The sequence below is a fragment of the Herpailurus yagouaroundi genome, unplaced genomic scaffold (genome assembly GCF_014898765.1).
Source record: "Herpailurus yagouaroundi ecotype Mexico unplaced genomic scaffold, PumYag 29, whole genome shotgun sequence".
Lineage (NCBI taxonomy): Eukaryota > Metazoa > Chordata > Mammalia > Carnivora > Felidae > Herpailurus > Herpailurus yagouaroundi.
This window is the reverse complement of record NW_024412377.1, coordinates 98,192,682-98,211,256: the sequence shown is the minus strand read 5'-3', so window position 1 is coordinate 98,211,256 and position 18,575 is coordinate 98,192,682. Positions and strand designations below refer to the sequence as shown.

The 18,575-nt window shown below is 42.2% G+C and overlaps 1 protein-coding gene across 1 annotated transcript in view; it reads right to left on the bottom strand.

Annotated features, from left to right (window-relative positions):
* The window catches only part of TBCA (tubulin folding cofactor A), a 78,306-nt gene extending 71,769 nt beyond the window's left edge, over positions 1-6,537 (bottom strand). Inside the window, exon 1 of the mRNA XM_040450185.1 lies at positions 6,471-6,537. Within this exon, the coding sequence (XP_040306119.1) occupies positions 6,471-6,523 (53 nt within the window). The 5' untranslated portion in view covers positions 6,524-6,537. The remainder of the gene's footprint in view (positions 1-6,470) is intronic.
* Between the last annotated feature and the right edge of the window lie 12,038 nt (positions 6,538-18,575).

The following is an 18,575-nucleotide window of genomic DNA, read 5'->3' as shown; positions in this document are numbered from 1 at the left end:
TCTCTCTCTCAGGTCAAAAGATCTTTCATTTCCACATTCAACTTATAGAATCATATAGCTTGTGTTGGGAAAACCACAGTCATGAGTGGCCTTAGCTTTCTCTCTTTCCAGCTTGAAAAGACATCTGGTTGCCAGCTGTGTAGTTCCTGAAAGTCACTGCTTGCCAAGTAGTTGGCAGAAGGTGGCAATCCTGAAGATTGCTAACCACCTGCAATCCATTTTGACACTGCCTTTGACCACTGCTTTGGAGAGCTGAATATATTACAGAGATTCCAAAAGGAGTTGGCTAAACTTCAAGGCAAAAAGTTGGCCATTTTAGCTGAACTTAACTTTAACTCAAATAAAGGGGATATGATGTGGGAGAAGAGAAGATAAAAAAGCTACTAAAGCGTACAGGAAATTTACAGGGCTATGTCCTGAACCTCTCCTAGATATTGTCCACCATACTTCTACCCATCTTTACTTTAAATACAAGAAGTATACTTCTCTAGAGCTAGAGGAGGAAAACTACATCTATGTCTAGGCAAATATGTGTCATTCCTATTTTTTACTTTTATGTCAGTATAATATATATATATTCACTATACACACATAATGTATGTCAATATATTATATACATTATATATGAATATATATTTAACAACATGGAAATTTTACTTAACTTGTATGTTGTTTTTATGTTTGCTGTACCTAGTATATATGTGTTATACACAGTTGTATATCAGAGGTAAAGGTATAAAACTCAGGAAGACGCCAGAGTTTCGGAAAGGTGCTTGCTTTATATATATACAAAAAAAATCAATACAATTTCCCCACTGATTCACGATGTAAAATTCTATAATCAAGGCTTGTAGATTTGTAATTATGGTATGTCAGCTACATTTAAACAAGAGTGTTAAAAGATTGTTAAAGTTAAACTAACACAATTGCAGTGTGAATTGTCCTAGTCTCATTCTAATCTACTGGTGTCACTTTCATTTAATCAGAGGAAAACTATGGGCCAATGTCAGTGCTATTGCCAATGCCCTAACATTCTTTGTTCACATTGGATTTTAAGCCATTACCAATCCAAAATGGTTATAAAAAGATATATTTAAGAAAGTATTTTTAATCAATTAATTCACTTACCAGTGGGCTAGTTTAGCAAATTTTATCAAAAATAGGTTTTATGGGGGTGCCTGGGTGGCGCAGTCGATTAAGCGTCCGACTTCAGCCAGGTCACGATCTCGCGGTCCGTGAGTTCGAGCCCCGCGTCAGGCTCTGGGCTGATGGCTCAGAGCCTGGAGCCTGTTTCTGATTCTGTGTCTCCCTCTCTCTCTGCCCCTCCCCCGTTCATGCTCTGTCTCTCTCTGTCCCAAAAATAAAATAAACGTTGAAAAAAACAATTAAAAAAAAATAGGTTTTATGTTAAATGGATGAAAACATTTTGTTTCTGCAGAAGAACTTCTTGAATTTACCATAAATCTAGTAAAAACATTTTATTTTATCAACACAAATCTTATTTGGGAACTTACAGGAGACATGTCATTGAGCTGAAATACCATATCAACATTTAAAACATCAAGCCTGTATTTTCTTCTACTTTAGTGAAAGTAGTATTTTCTAAATCACTAACAATTCTAACAATTCTAAATCACTAACATTTTCTAAAGTATTTTCTAAATCACTAACAATTTAAATTAATACAGAAAACTACTCTGGCAAGGACTCCTATTTATAGGACACAGTTAAGGGCTTTTTAAAAAAATATTTTTAATGTTTATTATTTATTTTTGAGAGAGAGAGAGGGAGTGAGTGTGAGCAGAGGAGGGGCAGAGAGAGAGGGAGACACAGAATCTGAAGAAGGCTCCAGGCTCTGAGCTGTGAGCACAGAGCCCAATGTGGGCCTCAAACCCACGAACCTCAAGATCATGACCTGAGCCTAAGTCAGATGCTTAAACTGACTGAGCTACCCAGATGCCCCAGTTAAGTTTTAATTTGAGCAAGGTAAAACACTGGATTCACAGTTGTAATAGCAAATAGTTTCCACATAAATCATGGCACACACATAATAGTGCTATGTTACTTAGTTACACAAGAGACACTAATCCAAATCATCCTGGTTTGCCTGAGATTTTCCCACTATTAGCACCAAAGGGTCTACATCTTGGACACCCCTTAGTCCCAGGTAAACTGGGACAACCGATGCTACCAAGACATCAAGAAAAGGGAAGAGGAAGGGGGAACTTTCAGTTCTGCACTGGAGAAAAAGAAAATTGGAGTGGTATCTGGTAACTCCCTGCTAGGGCTGCTAGATTAGCTGTGGCCCAATAACAGATACCAGTAGGTCGAGCAATCCACCTGAAACATGAATCTGTACCTTTAAAATGCTCCTGCCAGACTCAAACCTAACAACGAGTCACATGTGAACAAAGGCTGCTGCTGCTCCAAGAAACTGCATGCATCTCTCACAGCCAGAATTAGCTCTGGAAAAACAATCCTGTTACTTGGAAGGGACTATTTAGGGATTCCTCAAGTCAGAGGTTCAGTACCAACTTAGGCTCATTGCCGTCTAACTCTTACCTTACAAGCCATTCCTAGTAACTGGACTCTTTCCTTGTTCACAGGGATCTAACCTCTCTTTTAAAATCTATCTCTAGGGGCGCCTGGGTGGCGCAGTCGGTTAAGCGTCCGACTTCAGCCAGGTCAAGATCTCGCGGTCCGTGAGTTCGAGCCCCGCGTCGGGCTCTGGGCTGATGGCTCAGAGCCTGGAGCCTGTTTCCGATTCTGTGTCTCCCTCTCTCTCTACCCCTCCCCCGTTCATGCTCTGTCTCTCTCTGTCCCAAAAATAAATAAATGTTGAAAAAAAAAATAAAATCTATCTCTAGCAATCAGAACCTTTCCGTTTGTTACCATGAGAGATAACAAAGTTTCTTCAGGTCTAGGGTACTGTGAGTGTTCTGCCTGTTTCCTTAGGGCTAAACGAATGCCCTTGAAACTTGCTTCTAGTTTCCTAATGTGGCTGCCATCTCTAGACCGCCGTCACCATTTGGCCAACATGCTAAAACTCAGTTTTCATTTATTGATCTCTCTGTTGCCAAATACCACCATCTACTTATTGCCTATTTCCATAATCTCATAACATCCCACCTCCCTACTCAGATTTCTTCCTAAAACCCACTACAGGGAACTTTTGGATCACCTGAAGTAATCCAGCACATTGATTACAGACACTAAACTAAGGATCCACCCTCCCTAGGCCAGTCCACCCAAACTGAACTCTAGGACTAATACCTAGAATATAATTCTAATGGCTCTCAATTCCTGGAGAGAAAACTGAAGGAATTGGGAGACATGAATGACTTTAAATGTCTTCTTTCAAATAAAAGTTGTCATTTGTTTTTGTTTTTTTTTTATTTTTTTATTTTTTATTTTTATTTATTTATTTTTTTTTTTTTGAGACAGAGCATGAGCAAGGGAGGGGCAGAGAGAGAGGGAAACACAGATTCTGAAGCAGGCTCCAGGCTCTGAGCTGTCAGCACAGAGCCTGACACAGGGCTCGAACTCAACAACCTCGAGATCATGACCTGAGCTGAAGTCGGGCACTCAACCCACTGAGCCACCCAGGCACCCCTAAAAGTTGTCATTTCTGAAGAGAAATGAGTCTATGAGCAATAAGCATCTCACTAGAAAAAAGGCGCTGGAAAAGAAAATGGTTTTTAGACCAATGCTTTAAGAAACCAGTGAACAGGGGCGCCAGGGTGGCTCAGTAGGTTAAGCCTCCAACTTTGGCTCAGGTCTTGATCTCAGGGTCTGTGACTTTGAGCCCCAGGCTCTCTGCCATCAGCACAAAGCCCGCTTCAGATCCTCAGTCCTCTTCTCTCTACCCCTCCCCAGCCTGCGCACAAGCGCACACTCTCAAAAATAGTTTAAAAAAGAAAGAAAAGAAAGAAACCAATGAACCAAATCCTACTCACAAAACCAAGAACATATCCAAATCATGAAACTAATCAAGTCTTTGAAACTAAATTTAAAGAGAGAAATGCATACCTCTTATGACTTTTTTTTTTTTTTTTAAGTTTATTTACTTTGACAGCAAGCAGAGCATGCAAGCAGGGAACGGACAGAGAGAGGGAGTGAGAGAGAATGCCAAGCAGGCTCTGCACTGTCAGCATGGAGCCCAATGCAGGGCTTGAACTCACAAATCGTGAGATCACAACCTGAGCTAAAATTAAGAGTTGGACACTTAACCAACCGAGCACCCAGGCACCCCTTAAGAAAAATTTAAATATACATAGAGAAGAACATAAAGAAGCTCATGATCATTCAGCCACCAATTATTAATATGTTGCTGTATCTGGATTATCTACTTTTTTCTTTACTGAAGTAAAATGTAGAATTTAAAAAGTAGAACACTAAGACAAAAGATGGAAAGAGTCACAGAAAAATAATTTTCTGGCAAAAAAATAACAGAAGAGAGATCAGGAACAACATTTATGGATTTAGATGGTTGTCTACCAAGGTAAAATATGAGTAATGAACAATCAGAAGTTACAGGTTTTTTTAAAAGAACATATCTCCTTTCAGTAGGAAAGGGTAGCCCATTAGAAAATCCATGGGAAAAAAATGCATGATAGACATTTCCGTTAATTTATAAACAATCTGAGTAAATATGTACATTTTAAGTAAAAAGTAAATTATGAAGGAGTTCCACAAAAATGATAAATTTTTTGTACTGAAGTACAAGGAATCAAAATTAAAGTTTGATAATGCTCTACTAGTGAAATAAACTGAAAACCAAACCTTATTTCCAAGCAGTTTCCTTAAGTATTTGGCAATTTTTGAAAGCCTAAAAACTGAGCTTATCATCTAAATGGGTGTATTTTCTCTAGAATATGTATTATAAGCATATAACTACTTGAACTAACATTACAAACTAGTATGGATCATTAGGATAAGAAATGACAAGGCGATATAGGTAATTAACCGAAAACTACCTCTAGGAGTCATTTCTCGTGACTCTTGGCCTAAAGAACTCTCCATTATACCCTGGTAATTCTGCCAAATAGATTTACTAAAACGACCTAACAAATCTGGCAAAAATGAATACTCTGTTTTAGAGCATTGTAGCTTTAGTTGTAGATCAGAAACTTTTCCCTGTTCTGTTTTCCTGCTTCTTTTCCGTGTTCTGCCATTAAGTAGCACAAATTTAGTTTTTCCATTTTAACTTCATTAAACCACAGCTTCTCACTTCTCAAACAGGAACACACAGAATACTATTAGTTAACATTTACCAGCCACTGGCTACTTGCCACATGCTGTGTTAGAACAGCACAGCAGGTGTGGGTACTAACTCCATTTTACAGATGAGGAAACCGAGGCACGGTGCAACGTCATGTATTCAACAATAGGCAACAACCGGCAGAATCCAGATCTGAACCCAAGCTGTCTCACCTGAGCAAAGGCTGTGCATTTAACTACTACTCATACTACCTTCTTACTGCCTTGACAGTAAAGCTTCTAGGAAAGTACAGTGCAAAACTGTGCTAAGCCTCAGAGGCAATTTAATCCTTCCTTTTGCCTTGCCCTTCCTCTGGTGGCAATAACAAAGGGAGGAGAAGTGGGCGAAGAGGAAGAAGCCAGAAGGCTAGCAGTAGACGTTTGTTTCTGCTGCAAAATAAGCTGCTACTTCAGCGGGCTGTTTATCTTTTCTCTGGGAATGCCTCATCAAAAAGTCTGGTGTCCCTGGGTCTGAACCGTGAAGGTCTAAGAAGCACTGAAGGGTCTAACAGACCTCAGCGCTACGGGCCAATTACAGGACTGGCCTGCCCTGCCCAGGCGAGTTATTTAAACAGCATCCACAGGCTCTGGGCGAGCTTCGGGGAAGCCGACGGGGGAGAGTCAGGCCGCAGAAGTTTGAGGACTGTACTGGAAGTTCACGTCCCAGTTCTCAGAGGCTCCGAGTCCCGCCCCTCCGGGTCACAGGGCCCCAACAAGGCCTCATTTTTTGATGAGGGCTGGGCTCTCGGCGTCCCCTCTAAACTTCAGAAGGGGCTTGCGTGTCCACCTGAGGGCAGGCAATGGACTGAATCCGCCTCCCTCCAGTCAACTTGGGCACGGAGACCCGCGCGGTGACCCAAACCGGCGCCCCCTCCGGCTGCGGGGCGCCGCCCCTCCACCCCCCTCGCGGCCGCTCCCAGGGCTCCCCCACCGCGGGCTCCCGAGGGGCGGGTCCGCGCCGACCCTAGTCGCCCAACGGTTCGGTTCTGGAGGAGAAAGGCAGGGGGAGGGGCGTGTCCCGGCTCGCGGGCTCTGGCACTGACGCGTCCCCGCCGCGTCCTGGCCCCGGCCCCAGCCCCGCCGGCCGCGGAGCCCCAGGTGAGGCCTGGAGCCGGGAGCCCGCCTCAGGCCTGCGCTCCGCCCGGCCTCTCGGGCCGCCATGAGGCGAAGGAGGGGAGGCGCTGACGTGTGCGCCGCTTGCGGCCCCTTACCGCTTCACTACGCCGGTTTTGATCTTGATCTGTCTCACGCGAGGATCGGCCATGATCCCTCGAGCGCCGCGGGAAGGAGGGGTGGAGAGCCGGCGTAACCGTGGAGGAAGACGGCGCGGAGGAGGCAGTAGTATCGGCGTAGTGGACGCGGAATGGCGCGCATGCGCAGACTCCGGCGCGGCCCTGCCCCCGGGCTACACCGAGGGGCGGGGTCGGGGGGTAGCGGGCCCGGGCAGGTCACTCCTCTTACCTGCTGTCACCCGCCTCCACCCACTTTCCCCCTCGTGGAACCCGCCCTCCCCTGCTCTCGTCTGGCTCGGGCAGGCTTCCTTTTAGTGTGTGAACACTAAAAAAAAGTGAACACTAAAAGCCTTCTTTTAGTTTGGACACAAGTTACACTTTTCCCGGTGTCCACAGCCTGGGCGTTGAGGGAAACTTCAGTATCCCCCCAGGTAGATTGGTTTGGCTATCACATTGCTTTGCAAAACTATACGTTTAATGTATGGAATGACCTAAAAATTATTTTAAAGATATTTTCGGTATCATTATCTTGTGTCAAATGGGGTAATGTATGTTTAATGAAATAAACTACTGTCATGCACGCAGTCGAGAAAATCTTGGCCCTCTACGTCAGATCTTTGCAAAACATGTTTGTAGGTATGTACCTCACAGAGGCAATGGCTGTAGAACTTATCAAATAATTATCACTTGTGTATCTTAAATATTCAACTTACAAAAATGTGTGCGGCATACAAAAGCTCGAGCTTCGTGGTCAGACAAACCAAGTGACTTTGGAGGTTCCACCGTATAATAGATGACACGGGGCACATAGGCCACTTAATCTCGCTGCTGAGCCCCATTGCCTTATATGCAAAATGGTAATAATGCCCACTTTACAGGGTAGATACTCAGACTAAATCTCAGTACCTGACGCATAGTGGATGCTTAACAACTTTTGACTCTTGTTTTATACTTACAAATAACATGTCCGTTGCATAAAATGAAATGCACCTTCAGTCGGCCTCTTTCTGATGGAGTCTCCCAAGGAATGCAGGGCAAAGCCTCCTTTGTTTTCTTATTTCTTGGTATCATCCTTCAAAGACATCTACCTGATTGTCTTTTCTGTTCCCTACACTTTATTTCCTCATTCTGGCTTTTCTGGCTAGCTCTGGAATACTCTTCCACCTTGCTAGCCCAAGACCCTTAGATTAAATCCAAGATCAAATCCCACCTTCTGGAGAAAGTCTACCATGACTGACCCCTGCCTGCTCAATGCTGCCTGAATGCATTTGAATCACCCAATATTATATTTTATTTTTGGTATGTTTCTTTAACAAAACGATTGTTTGAGGGATGCCTGGGTGGCTCACTCAGCTGAGCGTCTGCCTCTTCATTTTGTCTCAGATCATGATGCCAGGGTCGTGGGATTGAGCCCTACATCAGGCTCTGTGCTGAGCATGGAGCCTGCTTAAGATTCTCTCTCTCTCTCCCTCTGCCCTATTTGCACACACTCCCCTATTTGCACACACTCTTTCTCTGTCTGTTGCTGTCTCAAAAACAAACAAACAAACAAAAAACCCTATTGTTTGAGTACTTCATGAAGTTGTGCTTACTCTCCTAGTTGGATTAAAAGTATTTTTAAAAATTTTTTAATGTTTATTTTAGAGAGAGAGAGAGAGAGAGAGACAGCGCGCGCGTGGGGGAGGGGCAGAGAGAGAGGGAGACACAGAATCAGAAGCATGCTCCAGGCTCTGAGCTGTCAGCACAGAGCCTGACTCAGGGCTGGAACCCACGAACCATGAGATCATGACCTGAGTGGAAGTTGGATGCTTAACTGACTCAGCCACCCAGGCACCCTTAAAGTATCTTTAGACGCAAATAAATAAATCCTTCAGTAAATCCTCCTCCTCTACCTCTACCTGGGTTCTATACACAGTGGATGCTAAATGCAATAAATACTGTCATCTGACTGGCTGGCACACTGAAATACAATTTCAAGTGACACAGCAAAACTATGAAATAGTGGGGGGAGGGGTGGGGAAAGAGGTTCAAAACAAAACAAAAAACCAACAGACTCACCAAAGCAAAATGCTACAGTTAGAAATCCAGTAGATCATTAGTATAAAGCTACTGGGAGGTCCTTTAAGGCAAAGAAACAACAGGAGCTGAACCCACCCACCAAAAGATTATGCAGCTAGGGCTCTTGCTACTGTCAAGGATCTTCATTCAGGCAATAAAAGCCAATGTAAGGCTTCATAATCTTTTTGCCTTGGTTTTGTGCTGATTTGCAGGAGTTCCCCTCAGCCTAGGTTTTCTGGTGTAAACACCTCCTATCTTTTCCAACCCCCAACTCTATCTCTACCCTTTTGTCCTTTTTTTTCTTCATTTTAATGATCTTGTATCTGTGACTTTACTGTAAACCAGTAATTAATATAACGCAAAGACCTCTGCTGCTGCTGCTGCTGCTGTGTGTATCCAGGCTCTCAAGGACAGTGTATGTTTATCTGTGTCTGTCTGTACTATGAATTAAGATCATGGAGTTTGGTCCCACCCTTAAGGATTGGGAATCAGGTGAAAGTGTTCCCAGTGTCAGGAGTTGACAATGGTGGTAAAGAGCATGAACTGGGCCAGACTGTCTAAGGTCACATCCTAGCTCTATTTCTTACTCATTTTGCAAAATTGGACAAGTTACTAATCTCTCTACGTCCCAGTTTTTTCCTCTGTAAAATGTGGGTGATAATAATACCCACCTTATCAGGTTGTTACAAAATTTAAATAAGTTAATATTTGTAAATTGCTGAGGAGAGTGCTGGTAATTATTAAGCGCCATACAAAGCGTTCATTAAATAAATCAGTCATCTGGGAAAGAGGTCCTAAACAGGAAACGAAGAACACAGTAGGATGCATATTCATTTGACTATAGAAATGTCAATTCATGAGATCACACAAAATTCATGTTTCACTGTCAACTCCCTATAAAAAGGACCCATGTTCCACTTATTCATCACTATATCCCAACAGATAGCAATGCCTGGCACATAGTTGGTACTCAATAAATATTTCTTGAATGAATAAATGCTGCTTTAAAACTTTTTTCCCATTTAACAGTATGTCAGGGAACTTGCCCATTCCAGAATGGACTGCTAAAATAATCTGAAACATCCCCTCCCTCACACATACACCATTTTTCTCTGGGCCTTGTTCCTTTGGGTCTGGACTTTGAGGAAGTAGACTGACAGGTCACTTCTTGTTAGTGTAAGAAAGTACTAACCACAGGAGCCCTGCAGGACCATGCCCTAGGGCATTTGAAATACAAATTATGTAAACTGTATTTCTCACTGTTTGGCACCCTTTTGTTTTATTATCCCTAAACTTTAATTGAGTTCTTTTTAAATTTTCCAGCCTGGGACTTAGATGAACTATGGGAATGAACCTGTAGCGCCACTCTGTAAGGGATACATTTATGAACATTTGAGATTGAGGGCTGAAAAGATCCCCAGGACTTGGGGGAATCTTTCAGAACAAAGGGAAAGCGTAGTTCTCTCCTCCCTGAGTGGCAATTCTTCCATTGCTACTCTTGAAGAATTGCAGTAATATTTTTACTAAAGAACACTGCTAAGGGGCACTTGTGTGGCTCAGTCAGTTGAGTGTCTGGCTCTTGATTTTGGCTCAGGTCATGATCTCACTGTTTAGGAGATGGAGCCCTATATCAGGCTCTGCGCTGGCAGCATGGAGCCTGCTTGGGATTCCCTCTTTTCTCTCTCTGCCTCTCCGCCACTCTCTCTCTCTGTGTCAAATTAAATAAACATTAAAAAAAAAAAAAAAGAACACTGCAGATTCCCTTATAAATAACAAGTTGTTTTCCCCAGAGCTTACAGAGCTATAATCTCAGTCTCACCATCACTTCATGCTATTCTCTCCCAATTGACTCCAAGCTCCTCAAGATTAGTTACCACATTATATTCATCTTAGTGCCCCCAGCATCAAACTTAATGGCTAGGTGTTTGGAGAGGCATAGTAAGTCTTTCCTGAGTTAAAGAAAAATCAAATATGGAATTGAGATAGATTTCTAATTCTGACAAAAACAAAGACTGGTCATGTCTTTACCTTCCTGGAACTCTGAGACAATCTGCATGCAGTGAGACGGAAACAGTGCTGAACGCAATTGCTCTGATGCTGTACTTCTGTTGAATAAAACCAGGTGGCCAACTGGAGAAGCCATCCCTGGGGAGATAAATAAAGAAACACTGTTGATAAAAGTATACTTTTTGTGAAATGTCTCTGATAATTACCTCTGGGTGCATGAGAGACTTGAAATGTTTCCTTCATCATTAGGAATTGCACCTCTTCTGAAGAGACCTAGATCTGCTTTCTTCTCTGTTACTTGTACAGTTTTTCAAATTTTCGTGGCCCTCCCTCTAACTGGAGCCACTGCAGTGGCACCCAGTGACATGCAGACTTTGACCAGCATTGAATGGCTACAACCTGGAAGTGCCTTGCTTCAGGCCTAGGCCATGAGCCCCACAGAGACAGCAGACAGGCCTGGGAAACTTCTCAGTTCACATGTGTACAGAAGCCAATATTGCAGTGGTACAGGAGCCTTTGGATCAAATGCTCCCATCTTCAGTTCTCCAGGCAGTAGACACATTTCATAAAACGCTTCAGATGGTCCCATGGAATCAAATACCAGTCACCTGTAGCACTTGATGAACTCAATAATCCATGCTTGCTTTTTCTTTTTTTCTTTTGGCAAGAGAGACAGAGAGGGTATAAGTGAGCAAGAGGCAGAGAGAGAGAGAGAGAGAGAGGGAGTTGAGGTTCACCCAAAGAGGGGATCCAGCTCACCCCATGTGGGAGTCGAACTCACGAAACATGAGATCATGACCTGAGCCCAAGTCAGATACTTAACAACTGAGCCAGCAAGGTGCCCACATTTTTTTTCTTTCCCTGTTTCATTTATCCATTGTTCACTCCTGGCCTTCAGAATCACTTTCCAAATAAATGGGGTAGTAATATGCTGCATTTGGGAATACTATTCTGACGGATTAATCAAGGGAATCAGAACACTGCCAGCTTTGAATGGGGCACAGAGCAAGAGTAGGTTCTGCATCCAGTTTGGGCTGCAGTACAAGCTCCCCTGCTATTAAGGCCATAGGACTCAGCAGTTCTAATGATGCTGATGTATCTGGTGGATAAGGATCCTGGGTGGAGTCTCTGGTAAACCCCAAGAGGAGAGCAGCACATAGGCCATGCCTATAGTGGTAGAGAAGTACTCACTTTTTGAAAGACAACTCCAGAAACACTCTGGGCCCTAGTAGAGACTTAGAATTGATAATGGGACACCAAGAAACTATAGGGCCAAAGCCACCAATTATCAGAGGAGCATTATCAGAGTCACTATGAGTGGGTTTAATGGGAATCCATTGTGGGGCGCCTGAGTGGCTTAGTCAGTTGAGTGTCCGACTCCTGATTTCGGCTCAGGATCATGATCCCAGGGATATGGGACCAAGCCCGCATTGGGCTCCATGCTGACTCTGGAGCCTGCTTAAGATTCTCTCTCTCTGTCTCTCCTCTGCCCCTCTACCCTGCTCTCTCTCTCAAAAAAATTAAAAATAATATTAATCCACCGTGCAAAAATGGTACACCGGGGATTGAGCCCGAGCTGGTCATAGAAGTGCTAGGTAAATTTGTAGGACATCCAACTCTGTTAGTTTTGCCAACTCTATGGCCTCCCTGGGGATTCCCTTTGACCAAAGTCTTCTAACGGAGAAGGAAAATTTGGATCTCATCCACAGATGGGTCGGTACAGGAAGTTGATGTTAACTGTATAGGGACAGTTGCTGCACAATAGTCCACTCAGAGGTTGCCCTAGAGGACACCTGGAAAGAGAAGTCTTCCCCCTGCTGCAAAGCTACTAATGGAATACTTGGTCAGTGGCTTTATATAGATAGTGAAGTGCCCTGAGGTATGGATTCCTGGGCAGTGATGAATGGCTTGACTGGTTGGTCAGAGGCCTGAAAGAAACAAATTTGGCAGAAAAAGAAAAAGAAATATGGGAAAGACACCAGAAGTACACACAAAGCTTGTGATTTTGTGTCTCGTGTTAATGCCCCCCAAAGAGCATTGACCACTGTGGAAATAGTCACTAACCAAACTGACAAAATGACTTGTCCTATGGATGCCAAACAGCTTGTCTATTCAGCCACCACAGTGCAAGTCCATGAACAGAGTAGCCAGTGTAGCAGAGATGGGGGCTGTGGTAGGCAGCCTCTCAGATGACCACTAAGGATTCCTGCCTCCGGGCCGTCCTGTCCTTGCGTAATCTGCTCTCCGTGAACATGGATTTATTGATTCAACTCCAACAAACAGAATATGGCAGAAGTGATGGAATGTCACCTCTGACATTAGATTATAAAAAGGGCTGCCACCTTGTGTGCCCTTTCTTGGTTTCTCTTTGGTCATTCACAATGTAGATAGCCAGTTGCCAAGTCATAAGGCAGCCCTGTGGAGAAGGCCATGGGATGAGTGACTGAGGCTTGCCAACAACCACATAAGTGAGCTTGGAAGAGGAACTGAGCCTCCAGACGAGACTGCAATCTCAGTCTACAGACTGACTGCTATCTCTTAAAACAGCTTAAGGTAGAGGCACTCAGCCAAACTGTACTAATTCCTGCCCTATAGAAACTGTGAGATAATGCTTGTTGTTTTAAGCCACTAACTTTTGGGGTAATTTGTTACGCAGCAAGAGATAACTAATGCAGAGTCTACGTATGGGCTCCCTTTCATCAAGCCTGACCTAGCTGCTACCATTACTGAATGTCTAACCTGCCAGCAGTAGAGACCAATACTGAGCCCTTGAAATGGCACTATTCCAGGAGAAGACTATCTGGTTGAGAGCTTGGTTACATAGGATGCCTTTCTCCCAGGAGTGTCCACTGTGGCAACCATGAGAATATACCACTCAGGTCTACCTTTTTTTTTTTTTTTTTTTTTAATGCTAATTTATTTTAGAGAGAGAGACAGAGAGACAGAGTCCAAGTGAGGGAGGGGCAGAGAGAGAGGGAGATACAGAATCCAAAGCAGGGTCCAGGCTATGAGCTGTCAGCACAGAGCCCAACGTGGGGCTTAAACCCACAAACCGCAAGATCATGACCTGAGCCAAAGTCGAACACTTAACTGACTGAGCCACCCAGGCATCCCTCAGGTTTACCTTTCAAGAGAAACCTCTGTGTGGAGCATAGTTAAATGTCAGCCTTCAGCTTCTATGCCTTTGGATTCATGTATTCACACCAAGGACACACTTCTCTCCCAGAAAATTACTGAGCACAGCAGTGGTATTAGAGCCGAATGATTCCTGTCCAATGTGGGGTTCCTCTAATGGGAACCTTTACTCAGGAACTTCCTATTAACCTGGGAAGACTTTATAAGAACTTCACTGAAGTCTAAAGCTCTTTCTAAAAAAAAATTTTATTTCTTTTTTTAAATGTTTTTTTTATTATTTTTGCAAGAGAGAGGGAGAGAGACAGAGAGACAGAGAGACAGAGAGACAGAGAGACAGGGAGAAAGAGGATCCCAAGCAGGCTCTGTGCTGACAGTGCAGGGCTGGAACTCATGAACTGTAAGATCATGACCTGAGCCAAAGTTGGATGCTTAACCAACTGAGCCACCCAGGAACCCCTAAAGCTCTTTCTATCCAATCTTTCCTCTGTCCTTTTCATACATGTCAGACCAGCCCTGTGTTGCAGTGTAAAGTTTTTCCCAGCTTACTCTGCTCCCTCCCTTCATGTTCTTTACAGGTGTTTCCTTCAATAGATTCTTGCCTGTCTAATCCTATCTTGGCTTCTGCTTCTTGAAGGATCTAAACTGACACAGGCACTGATTTATCCTTACCATAATTGACATCTGTTGTAGACAGGGATTGGCTTATTGACAGGGTATTACATTCAACACTGCCTGAGATCAAAAGAAGTATAACAATGAAACCACAGAATCCCCTGGTCTTACCATATGCCTCATCACCTAGAAGCAACCAGTTTAACAGAATGATAGAATACCACATGAAAGACTCAGCTAATGTGACAACTTGGGGACAGTACACTGTATGGCTGGGGCACCATTCCCCAGGATATGATATATGCACGGAACAAAGAGCTGACATTGCATACCTCAACGCAAAGAATACATGGAATGGAACCAAGAAACCAAGTGGTGGAAATAGGATAGGCATCTTTTACCATCACATCTAGTAACCTACTTATGGTATTTGTTCTTATTGTCATGCCACCTTAGGCTCTGTTAGATTCAAGGTCCTAGTTCCATGGAGAATACTTCCACTATAGGAAATAACAAGAATTCCACTGACTTTAAAGCTATGCCTTCTATCGGATACTACTATGCTATTGCTTTGGGCTCCTTATGTGAGTGGACTACCAGACAGGAGAGAGAGAGAGAGAGAGAGAGAGAGAGAGAGAGAGAGAGAGAAAATTTGCTATCCTGGTAGTGGGAATTGATCCTAAATGCCATGAGGAGCTAGGGTTATGACTTCAAAGTAGATGCAGGGAACAAAGTGTCTAAAACTTAGGGCATTCTCTAGGGGTGTTGTTTTAAGCCACTAAGTTTGCGTTATTTGTTACAGCAGCAATGGGAAACGAATATACTATCGGCTGATGTCACCTGTGGCCCAGTCTTCTTTTCTCTGCCAAAGCATGTTTCTACTAACCCAAGAGCATCAGCCAGGACATTAGTCACATCACTTCTGACTGAGCACATGACTTCTTAGGAACTTGTGGAGTCTGCCTGCAGCTCACCAAAAATGGAGCCTACCCAAGATGATTTTACAGAACACACATATGCTGAACATATGCATGTCCTGTAACTCACAAATTGTTCTGCAAGTATCAGGTACAAATGCTTACATAGGTTTCCTAAAAGACATGCACAAGAATGTTCAGGTAGGATTATTTATAATGGCAAGAAACTGGAAACAACATAACACTGTGGCTTGCTTTTTCACTCTTTGAGTGGTATATTCAATGAACAGAAGTTCTCAATTTTACACTTAGATTTTAGCAATCTAGCTATGACATTTCCCCGTTTATAGTGAGTGTTCTTTGTATCCTATTTAAAAAATCTTTGCCGGGGCGCCTGGGTGGCACAGTCGGTTAGGCGTCCGACTTCAGCCAGGTCACGATCTCGCGGTCCGGGAGTTCCAGCACCGCGTCGGGCTCTGGGCTGATGGCTCAGAGCCTGGAGCCTGTTTCCGATTCTGTGTCTCCCTCTCTCTCTGCCCCTCCCCCGTTCATGCTCGGTCTCTCTCTGTCCCAAAAATAAATAAACGTTGAAAAAAAAAATTAAAAAAAAAAAAAATAATAAAAAATAAAAAATCTTTGCCTACACACAAGGTCATGAAGATACTATCTTATGTTTTATTATAGATGATTGTTTTAACCTTTCACATTTAGATCCACATTCCACTAGAATTCATATTTGTATATGGTGTGAGGTAGAGGTCAATATCAAATTTTTTACTATATTAATTCATCTCTGTTTAAAGCCCTCCCCATACTATACTTCCTGCTATATTCATAAACTGTTAGTAGTGGGGCACCTGGGTGGCTCGGTTGGTTAAGCCTCTGACTCTTGATTTTGGTTTAGGTCATGATCTCATGGTTTGTGAGATCAAGCTCTGCATCGGGCTCTGTGCTGACAGCACAAGCTTGCTTGGGATTCTCTCCCTCTCTCTGCCGCTCCCCCTGTGCTCTCTCTCTTAAAATAAATACACATGTAAAGTAAAAAAATAAAAAAAAAAACAGTTAGTGGCATCTATAATAGACACTATTAACTGGTTTATCCAACATCATTCCCCAAACCCTTCTTCCTTACCTGCTTCCATTGTAGGGCCTATTTTCTCAACCTCCCTTGTGGCTAGAGGTCTCTAGGTGCACAGTTCTGGGCAATTACAGATAAGTGGAAATATGTAGGTGGTTGCTGCAAATGACTTGGATTTCTAGATAAAAGGGATAAAGTCTGTTATCTGCCCCCTTCCCACTTCTTCCAGGAAAGTAGATGGAATAACTGAAATTAAAATATCCATCTTTCAATCATAAGGAAAGGCAAAATTTCAGAGACACCATCCTGACACTACTGAGCTGCTGTTTCAAAACCCAACTCAAAACCAAAACAATCAGCTGTCTATGTCTATTCATGTGATAAATATGAATAAGGATAAAACAAATCCTTAGGTATTCAAGCTACTCTTTAGGAGGTTTCTATTACTAGCAGTCCAAAGGATTTTTCTAACTGATACAGAATCGATTAGGACTTCGTGTATATGTCTGTTGGGGAAAGGGGAAGATATAACCATTGGATCCCTGGAATATGTCTATGAAAACAAAAATATCTCCAACTGTGGCTTTCATAACATGTTGTGCTCTCATTGTATGCGTGTACTAAACATGCAACTTACAGAGTATGGATGTTGGATGGCTACATGTTTTAGACAATAGAAATTCTATACAGGCATCAAGAGAATATAATGCTTTTGTCAGTGACTTAGAGAGGGCCCTATTTACAGCTGAACAGGTATCTGATATAACAATTCATTGTTCTGACACATATTGCAATCATGATGTGCAGTTTTTAATGCATCATGTTACATTAGCTAGGCCATAGTCTAATACCGTGTAACATAAATTTTGCCAAAAGGAATGACATTACATGACACTGACTTTTAAAAGACACACACTATTTTTTCAGATCACATACCTTTTATCCATGAGTGCCCAATTCAAAAATCAAGCTGGCAGACAAAAGTGGAGTGAATGTGTAGCCTTAAAGCAGCATATTTATCTTGAGTAGTTTTGCACATTTCTACCTGTAGTCAATGATTCCATTCCATTTTTATGTTGAAATGCATGAGCAACATTAATGGACCTTTTTTTGTCACCTGAAGTAAGACTTTTATTCAGGGTCAATCAAGAGAGACCTGAAAGGTGTTTTTGGATTTCATGCTATGGATAAAATCTTTTTATGTGTTTATCATGAGCTCTATGACTATTTTATTTGTAACTATCACCAAAATATTTATGATTATTTTATTTTTATCCTATCTATGACTCTTTATTCCTTTCAATAAGATATCTTCCCTAGGTGTGAAATACTTTCAGTTGTCATTATATATTCTTTTTTGATAACAATACGAAATGTAACATGAAAGGCATAAGGATTTTTGGACAACAGATTACAGTTTTTAGATTATAAAAAGAATATTCTAAATACTGGTTCACTTTGTGATTCATTCATATAGGTTTTTGAATTTAAATTACTTGCTTCTTTTACAAATTATCTTCCAACTGGGGCGTCTGGGTGGCTCAGTCAGTTAACTGAGTCAGTCAGTCTGACTTTGACTCAGGTCATGATCTTGCGGTTCGTGAGTTTGAGTCAGGCTCTGTGCTGACAGCTCAGAGCCTGCAGCCTGGAGCTTGCTTTGGATTCTGTGTCTCCCTCTCTCTCTGCCCCTCCCCAGCTTGCACTCTCTTTCTCTCAAGAATAAATAAATATTAAACATTTTTAAAAAAATTATCTTCCAACAGAGTTTCTTACCTATTACAGTAAATTACTTAAGGTTTAGGGAATTCTTTATGGTTTTAAACCTAACATAAAAAAAAATTAAGCTATCATCTGCCAAGGGGAAGAAAGTCTTTTTGAAATAGATTTTTCTCTAATATTTTAAAATAATATAAAGATATTACTCTTAATTGAAGAGAGAAATTTCATTTAAACTTCCACAACTTCCAATTCCAACATTACTACTCTAATATTTAATTACTGTATTGTCATTTAATTATTACCACAATTATTTTCCTTCCCTTATTACCATATTTTTTGAACATGCACGGGTGGGTATGATTGCCATTTAATCATATAATTGAGATTTTTAAGAATTCTTTCCATATAAGATTTACATGCTTCCAAATGATTTGGAAACTTAAGAGCTGAAAGAACTCAACCGATTTTCCTTGTTTTTTTGGCCACATAAGAAATCACAGTAATGGAATTCAATACAGTTGAATTCAGTACAACTGGAGGTCTCCATGACGGCAAGTA